Here is a 10,328-nt window from a genome sequence, read left to right on the forward strand (position 1 = left end):
GAATTTCCGCCAGTACGCGTACCCAACCTGTCTCCTTCACCAATACTTCATGCACACATATGCACGCACTTGGTTTTCGGCACATAGATTTATACACTAATGTGCGAACACACTATATGCTTACATCCATAGGTGGTTACATATTCTCAACTCTACATTTCAATCATCGAAACATTCTTTTATAATGTTATAACAGTCGTTAGACATAAAGAATCGACTATCGTCATCAAAGATATTTTCAAGATTGAAATGTCATCATGACTTTCGTCACGGGTAAATATGAAGATGGTTAAAGCAAAAGCTTACCAAAACGTATTTCGATAAAAAGATAGGAGAGTAAACTCGGCTCGAAATAGCAAATGCGTATGTATAAAAAATATCATACTTATACGACTTTTGTCTCAAGAGTAGGAGATAGAGTAGATAGATTTTTTAGTGACAAGATGAGTTCAAGTCTCCACATAGCTTTTGGTCGGATGAAGTTCCAATGGTTCCTTGAGTAGTTCTTCGTCTTTTCAAGATAATCGCCATGGAGTCTGGAGCTCAACTATTCCTAATTATCTTAGACCGAGACTTAGTCATACGTATACTAGAAATCAAGACATACAGTTTTGATCACTAATATTGACAAACATGCTTGAGATAGCATCGCATGCGAGTTCGACCGAGCAATACTCTAACACAAAGGTGTAGTGATGATGACGGTGATAAATCTGAAGATGATAATGAGAATGATGGTCAACAATTTCATTTGGGAGTGAATACGATGTACACTATGAAGAGGAGGTCGGTGACAGCTATGATGGGGAGGATTATTGATAATCACCCCTGGGACACATGAAGAGGCTGAGTAAATATGCTTTGCAAAGAGCTTAAAAATAATTAACAAGTTTCTTTTCAACATGTCTTTCTGTTTGTTGTTACCTTTTTGGATGTGCCGTGGATGTTCATATTCTTTTTGTTGTTTTAGTTATATGAACGACATTTGAAGTTTCAAGTTTTAGTTATAAATAATTAAGTTACTGTTTTTGTAGGGTATACTTTTTGTCTGATGTTGGAAAATGTTTTCTTTGCTTTCAAGATTAGAGTCTTTTTGTTGTGTAAAAAGGTTTTTAGACAGGATTATAGAATACTCATAGGTGTTGATCTCTGTTGTGATGAAATGAATCTTTTCTATGTAACTAGAATCTTTTTGGTGACTACTATCCTTTGTAATCAATAATAATCGATATATTATTTAGGCATATGATCGTTTCGATCGGTAGATAGAGTCATTCGAGTTAGTTAGTAATTATTAACTGTATGTATGAGCTATTGTTTCATGGTCGGATACTCAAAATGTTTGGTGTGTTTATAGTTTGTCAGTAATTATGATTAGTACGAAAGATGAATCAGTGCAGTGATATCTTCAAGGTAGTGCGGCTTGCCATCGATCGAGTGGGAATCTTGTAACCTTCTAATAACCATTAAGTTCTCTTTTATGTGTGAGGATGATATGTATTTAATGAAAATGAGATTGTAACTAGTACGCCACCATTTTTTTTGTTCAGGAACCTATATGGAAAATCCTTGTACAATCTATACGTTCGGTTACGAAATTGTATATAAAATTATTTTAACAATGTACGAAACCTATATGCCTTAGGAATCCTTATCTACTTGAAAAATGGTTGACCTTAGTGCCCTCCCTTACAGAATTGTTTTCCAAATCTATCACCTATAATATCTTTTTTTATTTAAATAAACAATAATATTTTTTCTCTATTACTTAACCATCACCACCATCATTCCACCGCCACCAGCAATCCACCACCACCACCACCTCCAACTTCATTTCAAAGAACAGTAATGCAATTTCAAAAAATAGTAGTGCATGTTTGTGGTTATATAATTAGAAGTTAATAAATACTGGAGAATTGTTAGAGCATTTCATGCTGGAATTAGAGGCTACCCAACCAATTTTAGTCTCATCCGATTCTGTCATTTATACATAATACTACGCTTAAACATGTGTGAATTTATTGCTGGGAATTTTAACAAAGTGCCGCACTTTGGTTTTCTGGATTCATAAAGTGCCATCATTTTTTTCAGAATATATAAAGTGCCACAATCGTTATCAATTCCGTTAAGGCCCACATGATTGGTCATTTATGGCTGACCTAGTCAATTTTTGATGATAGAATTACTTATCTATCCTCACAGTATTACAAGTTTATCATCTCTCTGGTCTCTCTGGTCTCCACCTCAAATTGAGTCGAATAAACCGAGATGAGTAAGGATTGCCGCAATAACATTCTTCTTCAATAGAATTACCACAACCACAACTGCTTCGCATCACCACCACCTGTAAAAATCTTTATCTTCTCCTGTTCTTCTTGTTAATCAAGTGTATGATTTCTTAATTTATGAAATTGGGGAAAATTTTGGGGTTTACCAAAATTAGGTTTAAATCACACAGTTGAGGTGGTTTTTAGAATTTGGTTTAATTTGCTTTTCATTTTTTACGATTTCATATGCTTAATTTTATAGAGAAGGGTCGTCGCTGCTGGTGAAGAAGGGGATATATAGCCGAAGAGATGATGAATTGGAGTTGATGGGAGAGGAATAGATTTTAGGGTAAAGAAGACGCCGCTGATGGGAGAGGAATAGATTTTAGGGTTTGAATGTATGTTGTTGGTATTGTGCAGATGGTAGAATTTGTTGCGTTGAGCTTTAATTAACAGAAGGAAAAACAGATTTGAAGTCCCGTTGTTGTTGATTGATCAGATGGTAATTGAGCTCACTTCCATGGAATGAATGGGTCTGCGATAGAAAAGGAGTTTTGTGATTCGGAGGAATGATACTGGTGGTGTTGTGAGATGCTTCTGTGAATGGTTTTGAGTTTGAATTACAGGCTGCAACGAGGAATTTAGAGATCAAGATAAAAAATGAATTTGTTTGTATTAGATCGAATTACAAGGACAAGATGTGTTTAGTGGATGTTGGAGAACTGAAAAGAATGAAGCAGCAGGGAGAGTATAGATGAATGTTAGTAAATTTCCAGGGAAAAATTGCCTGAAATTTTCCTGAGAAAATCCCGGAATAGCATAAACTCGATCTACCTTGTTCTGGTAGGTCAACTCGGCTTCAATGATGCCCCATTCTGGTGAGCCCGATGATCGATCAAACCAGCCAACTCAGACCAGCAATGACTCACACTGTTAAATGGGTTTGAATCAGTCCTAGTTAGATGATTTGGGGGCTTAAATGTCTTTTACTAGGGCTGATTAACTGCCACATAGGCACTAACGGTAGTGAACCGATTTCTCAGAAAAATGGATGGAAAAAGTCAATAGTGTGGCATTTTATATATATTAAAAAAACGGTGGCATTTTATTAAACATAAAATTGAAAGTGTGGCACTTTATTAAAATCCCCTTTATTGTTTACTAATTCTGTCATTGACCTCTCTACTCTTATATACTTTTATATAGAGAAGTTGTGATTATTTATTGGGAATTTTAACAAAATGCCACACTTTGGTTTTCCGGTTTAATAAAGTGCCACCATTTTTTTCAGAATTTATAAAATGCCATAAACGTTAAGATTTCTGTTAAGGCCCACTTGATTAGTCAACTGTCGTTGAAAAAGTCTAAAACATGTGGCATTATTACCAAACTAGCCTTCTCAATTTCCTAACAACTAGGGCTGCACATGACTAACCGACCGACTGAGTCGACCCAAAAAACCGGGTATATTATTAACCATTGATCTGATAAAAAAATTAATCCCACTCTATTATAACCTAACCCTAAATTAAGAGACACTCGCTTCTCTTTCCCTTTTCTTCTTCTTCTCTGGTTCACTCTCTCGCCTCTCTTTCCCTTTTTTTCTTCTTCTTCTTACGGTCACGACCACAAGTAGAATCACCATAAATCACTGATTACTTCAATTTCTTTGGAAAGTGGTAAAGTTGTTCCTAATCAGATTGTTTTGGGAATAAATGGGGAAGATGTTGTTAGGGTTTATTACATAAGGGGTTTAATCGGAAGGTTGTAAAATCAGAAAGAGGGGTTTCATGATTTCGTGTAATGGCTAAATTAATTAATTGTGATTTCTATTTTTTTATAAGAAAATCTATAATTGAAATACATTTGTTTGTTTGTTGGAGTTGTGTGAATTGTGAAGTTTCAGATCGAGAATTGTGAAGGATTGAGTTTCTATCGATTGAATTGTCATGGGGGGTTTTAGAATTGGAAGAAGAGAGAAGAACTGGTTGGATTTGGTTGAGCAGGAGATGAAGAATTGATGTGAGTCTATAATGAAATTTCTGTTGCTCATAGAAGAACATGGGTTTGATACATGATTTTGAATCTAAGATGAAGACATGAGAATTTTATGGTTTGAATTGATTTGTCTGTGGCAATCGAAGGAGATGGGTACTTGAGCTGAAATTGAGAAGATGGTGGTGCTAGGCTTGTGAGTTTGTTTGGTCTGATGGGTGTTGCAGCTGCAGTATGTATCGAGGAGTTGGTATTTGCATCAGTGGTTTGAGTTGAGAACAAGCTGGAGATGTAAAATGGACTAGGGTCTACAGTGCGGTGAAATAGCTGTAGTTGAGAGACATGTTGAGCTGCAACAAACAATGAAGAGGAGCTCGGATAGATGAATGCCTAGGTTTTAGGTACAAATTGCAGTTGTTGTTGTTGCAGTGATGGAGAGAAGTTGGAGCTGAAATGTTTGAGTTACTGCTGTAGAAATGATGTGTTGATGCTCATAGTGCGGAGATGATGCTCATTGTGTTGAAGTGATGGAGACATGTGTTGTAGATTATGTATGACAGAGAAGTGTAGATTTGTTGTTGAGCTGACAAGGAAGTGAAGTTGGTGGAAGAACAGAATTTGCAGGGTTGTAACTGATGATGTTGGTAGTGACAGTGAGCTGAGAATGACGGCTTTACAGAGAAATAGTTTGTTGCAGGTGGTGATGCAAGGAATAGGCTGTAATGCTGAGAGGTAGCAGTTGCAGAAGCTACATGGAGAGTTGAAAAGGAGTTGAGCAGCAAGAATACATTTGTTGGTGAATGCAGGTGCTACACAGGCTTGATGAAGCACCACTATGGTGCACATCAAATTAGGTCGTGCAATGGAACCAACTTAGACCAGTCAGTTGGCTGACTCCGATACTCATTTCTTATCAATGTTGACTGTGGGATTTCATAGCAATGATTACAGTTGTATTGATTTAACTCAATTGGTTTTGGGAGATGATTTGAGGGTGTACATGTCTTTTACTAACAGGGGTTAGTCCACGGGTGAGTTGGAGGGAGTTTAATGTATTTTGAATCTTGGGGATTTTGAGGGAGTGTAAGAAAGTATTGAGAGTTTGAGAGAGTTTGGTGTGTTGAGTGTAGGGAGTTTGAGAGACTCTCCCAAAATCTCTACTTTTATGAGAGATTTGAAGTGAGGCAAAAATACACTATAAACTCCCTAGAACTCCTCAGAACTCCCAAGGAAAACAAACTCCCTATCATTTTAATTTTTACCACTAACAGGGAGTTTAAGAGTTTCTTTCAAACTCCCCCACGATTAACGGGGTTTTCTAGGGAGTTGGGGAGACTCTTCTAAACTCTCCCACGACTAACGGGGATTTTAAGAGACTCCCTCAAACTCCCTCACGACTAACGGGAAAAAACACAACTACACCCAACTCCCCCAACTCCCTTGAGGACTAACACCCTGTAAGATAAATAATTGCCACCTATGCACTAACTGATGTCAGCAATTTTTTTGGATGGAAAAGGTCAAATGTGTGGCATTAAATAAATTTTGAAAAAGACGATAGCATGAAATTGAAAGTGTGACACTTTATTAAAATCCCCTTATTTATTTATTTTGATAAATATCCTGATTGTAGCAACTAGCAACCTTGGAATGTCGTGGGAAGTTCAATAGTATACTGAAAAGCCGCAGCCTTCTTACCTAAGTCACATGACGTGGAATCAATATTTCTAGCATATATAGATTCATTGCTTCAAAAAGAAGAAAAAAAACATATATAGATCCAAGCAGCAACATGCATCATGTTCATGTTCATGCCCGCACAATTTACCGATGAAATGGATTAACAGCTAAATCCTGACAGCAGTTGGAATTACCATACACCAGTACTTGGATAAAATAAAATAAAATGTTGGCATGATGCCTTTCTATACTCCATCATATTCTGGTGAGTACATTGTCAATCTCCCTGTAAACAGAAACTCTCATTTCTGTATCTCTCTCCTTAAGCACCTCAAAGACACAAACATCTCCTTCCGTCGGACATAAACTTCGTCTAAGAGAAGTCCAACCAGCAGATAGTCTTGCTGCATAACCTCTGTAATAGTACCCAAGCGTCCACACTTTATCGTCTGAACTTCGAACCATGACATTCTTTATGTTCTTCGGTAGATGTTCCTTAGCAAAGCTATGAGGAATAAGCTGCACAAGTAAGAAAAGTTTTCTTCAGGTAATGCAACACATCAATAAATGGCAAACTAGTTAGTTACAGTTGTTTTTATGTACCCATTCCAGAAGGCAGGGTAGGTTTCAAAAGTTCAAAACCTTTAGAAAAGCATTACCGACAACACTAAATTGGCGTATGTCGAGTAAACAAGATAAGTTGTGGGTACAAAATTACAGATACCAAAACCTTAGTTGGGAATCAAAATTAAAACCTCATCTTGTATACTGAACTTGTTTTCACTCGCCTAGAACATTATCTATAACGTGCATTGCATATATCCTAAGACTCGGGTGCATCATCCACCTGATGTTTTCAATGAAACTTATGCAAAGTCGTTAGCTGCTAGCTCAACATATAAAATTCCTTATCCAGGAAAGAAAAAACGGAAAAAAAAAATATACCGTGTGAAAGAGTTGAAGTTTGTCAAGATGTCTCACCAGATATCCATTAGTTAAATAGCTATCTCGCATACAAACTGCAAAGAAAGGATTTTGAGTCTGACGCTTGAATAACTTGGTTACTTCAGCCACTCTTTCATTGCCTTCGGATCTGGATCTCCGAGATGATTTACGGGAAAGTTTTGAGGCGTCAGGTGAATCAGACGTGTCTTCACTCTCTTCTTCTTCTTTAGCAACCGGTAGGCGTTCACCTGACCTGGTTTTATGCAACACCAAAGACTTTGTACCCTTATTTTTGTTGAGTTGAATGGGGACTTCGAGACCTGGAGGAAATGACAACTCTGCTCTTTCCTCATCTGTCTTACTATTAACATGAGCTCGAGATGGAGGTGCGTCCAACAATATCACGTTGTCCTTTTCCCTTTGGCTCAACCGGCGTCTTTTCTTAGGATTGGACTCTCCTTGGTTGATGGAATCATCTAAACGCTCCATAACATCGGTAATACGCACAAAGAATTGTGAATTCCCATTGTAAGTGATTCCCAAAACATGACCATCCCTTAAAGAGTGATGTTCAATGAATTCCATCCAACCTTTGTGAAACCAAACCTTGCCTTCCGATCTCTTTAGTTCCACATTCCAAAGTTTACCATTAGCAGTCCTCAGAGCGACAATATCAGACAATGTCCTTCCTATTTTTCTTACCACCTTTACGGGAATCTCCTGCAAGAGATGTAAATCATTAATATTCAATTCTAGTAGAATTCAGAGATCACTTAACTATGAGAAAGTACATTAACACCACCATGAACAACATGATACATTCAGTCAGTTCTAACATGAGTAATGAGGAATCTCACCATTTGATATTTCTTATCCTCTGTCCAAATAACGAGAAAATACGGCTTCCCTTTACGCGAACACTCTTCTCGTTCACCCCCTGTCCCTCTGACAGTTGTTTTTCTCTCCAGTGAATCGTATTTAAGCAATCCACCTACACATTATACACAAGAAACATGTGTACACTGTTACATCGTATAATGGTAATCGCCTATAAACATTTTTTTTTGCTCGATTGCCTAAAGAGAAGAATATGCAAGAATAACTTACAGCTCCTTTTGTCGGAACAAAAGGAATCTCTTCCAATATCGTCAGCACGATCCTTATGTCGATCAAAGTTGGTACCATAATTAGTGATGACTTTTCCCTTACTCGTTTCTCCATATTCAATCATCTTCCTCGAGGAAATCGATTTTACGCCATTGCTACCCGCGGAAGGCAATACCTTTTCGCATCCATTTCTACCGTACAACTTAACAGAAAACTGCGAATTACCAATATATTTCATAATTACAACATCCTCATGGCCTAAACAATGCGCTTCAACAAAATCAGGCCATCCTTTACGGAAAGATAAACCACCATGTTCTTCTTCTTTAACCTTCACATTCCAACATCCTAATGGACTTCGTAGATTCGAATCATAGGGTATCATCCCGTTAAAAGTCCCAATGAAATTTACTGGCATTTTCTGCTTAGTTGAGTCATAACAACAATAAAATTCAGGCATTCGTCAAAAAAAAAAATAACCAAGAATTAATGCAACTAATAAAAATCTTCATTGTCTATCCAGAAACGGAGACGAAACTAACATGCATGTTTAGTTGACAACAAATGAACAAAAATTAACCCCAACAATTTGAATTCAGCAGTCAAGTATTTATTTCTCCGAACAGTTTATGATAAAATAAAACCCATGTAAATTTTGTAAAGAAATGAACAGAGAGAGCAACTTACAAGCTTTTTTTGGAAATCTCCAGTCATCATTTTGAAAAAAGAGGGTCTGCTGAAATTTTGCCGAGCATCCATTTTCTTGTTTGAGTCTGCAATCAAGTTTTACTTGACCAAATTTGAGAGAGAGCAAGTCATGGCATGAGAGAGAGGTTGTATATATCCACAGAGCACCAACGTGGTGGTGTCTGTTACTGTTTATTGTTGATGACTTGATGATGTTGTTAAGCTCCAACAACTGATCTTGTATTGTCGTATCAGTACATCGTACGAATCAAAAACATTCAGAATCTCCGACATAATTAATGGAAGCCATCGATCGAACTTAGTTCAGGCTTACGTGTCAAAGTCTTCCAGACACGTGCAGTTCCTCTTTAGAGCGGTGGATTATTTACCTTTAGAGATGGGAATCTATTTACTATTGTAAAATCTCGGGGTGGTGGTCTCCGTTTCCCAATTAGATAAGGTTTGGTGGTACAGTTTTATGAGAACTAAAATCACCGTCACTGGGGGAGAACACTGGGTGCATGAACGGCCAACATCTTCTTGATTTCAAGATATAATCAGCGATGATACACACACCAAAGATGTGTCCCGCGATCTACACCGTGAAAAAATTCAAGAATTGTTAGGACAGTCTTGGGAAAAATTTGCAGGGGTGGGTAAAAGATGGGGTCCATCAACTTTTTTTCTCTCACACCAAATCACGGTGCTGCTTTTCGGTACACCAAATATTTTCATGATATAATTCCGAAATGAAGACGGTGTTCAGTACCCAGTAGTATTGGGTTCTTTATTGGTGCATGGATTTTTCTTTTAACTGATGGTTGATTGTGATAATATGTGCAATAATATTCGTTAAATGAAAAATTCGCCCAAATTAGCTACATGCATTGACTGTTATTAGGATCTTAAAATGGTTGGTTTGTAAAGCTGTTAGGTAAAGAATGCTAGTGCGCGCAAAATCTTTTCTATCAATATAATGGTAATGAAAAAATATGATATTCCCTCCGTTTGTCGGAAAAGTTATTACAGTATCATTTTCTTTTTTCAATTTAGCCTGTTTTTAGGTTAAAATAAGAATCATATTATTGGGACTTTGAAAGTCAATGGTCTTTTGGGGATTTTTAGGATCATAAAATATCAAATGAGGTTATTCCTTATCACATCATATTCCTAATGTCTATTATATCCTTACCTAAATTTCACTGTTCATTAAAAAAAAAAATCTTAAATTTATAATCTTCTCCTTCTCATTTACAATCATGATGAAGATGATGATCATGATTTCATCATGATGAAGATTATAAAAAACTAAATCTAATATCTTCTCTCATCCTTCTCTTCTCATTCACAAATTGTAAAAAGACGATGAGCATAATTTCATCATGATGAGGATGATGATCATCAAGAAAACCCAAAACTATTTTCTTCTCCTTCACCTTCTCATTCAAAGATCATGATAAAAATGATGATCATCATAGAAAGAAAAAACTAAGAAAACCCACTATTTATTTTGTTTTAAATGGTTAAAAAAATCCAATTCGATGAATTCCGGGTAAAAAAAAAAACAGTTTCTGAAAGTATTTACGACTGGGAGTACTTAGATTCCCAACCGTGAATCAAGATTACGGATGGGATAGTTTGTCGACC

General features: G+C 36.7%; 1 protein-coding gene across 1 annotated transcript; it reads right to left on the reverse strand.

Moving 5' to 3' along the window:
• Positions 1-6,066: 6,066 nt before the first annotated feature.
• LOC113330119 (B3 domain-containing transcription factor VRN1-like) lies at positions 6,067-8,772 on the reverse strand. Its single transcript, XM_026576977.1, has 5 exons — positions 8,682-8,772; positions 7,995-8,415; positions 7,745-7,878; positions 6,924-7,607; positions 6,067-6,461 (listed from the first exon to the last, which is right to left on the reverse strand). Exons 1-5 carry the CDS (start codon positions 8,751-8,753, stop codon positions 6,198-6,200), a joined length of 1,575 nt encoding a protein of 524 aa, XP_026432762.1. The 5' UTR covers positions 8,754-8,772; the 3' UTR covers positions 6,067-6,197.
• Between the last annotated feature and the right edge of the window lie 1,556 nt (positions 8,773-10,328).

The sequence above is a fragment of the Papaver somniferum genome, chromosome 1 (genome assembly GCF_003573695.1).
Source record: "Papaver somniferum cultivar HN1 chromosome 1, ASM357369v1, whole genome shotgun sequence".
Taxonomy (NCBI): Eukaryota; Viridiplantae; Streptophyta; class Magnoliopsida; order Ranunculales; family Papaveraceae; genus Papaver; species Papaver somniferum.

Coding starts and splice junctions, on each gene's coding strand:
- LOC113330119 (XM_026576977.1), bottom strand. CDS start 8,753: ATGGATGCTCGGCAAAATTTCAGCAGACCCTCTTTTTTCAAAATGATG. Junction 7,879..7,994: donor TTGTTCCGACAAAAGGAGCT/GTAAGTTATTCT, acceptor TATAATGTGTAG/GTGGATTGCTTAAATACGAT. Junction 6,462..6,923: donor ATTTAACTAATGGATATCTG/GTGAGACATCTT, acceptor TTACTTGTGCAG/CTTATTCCTCATAGCTTTGC.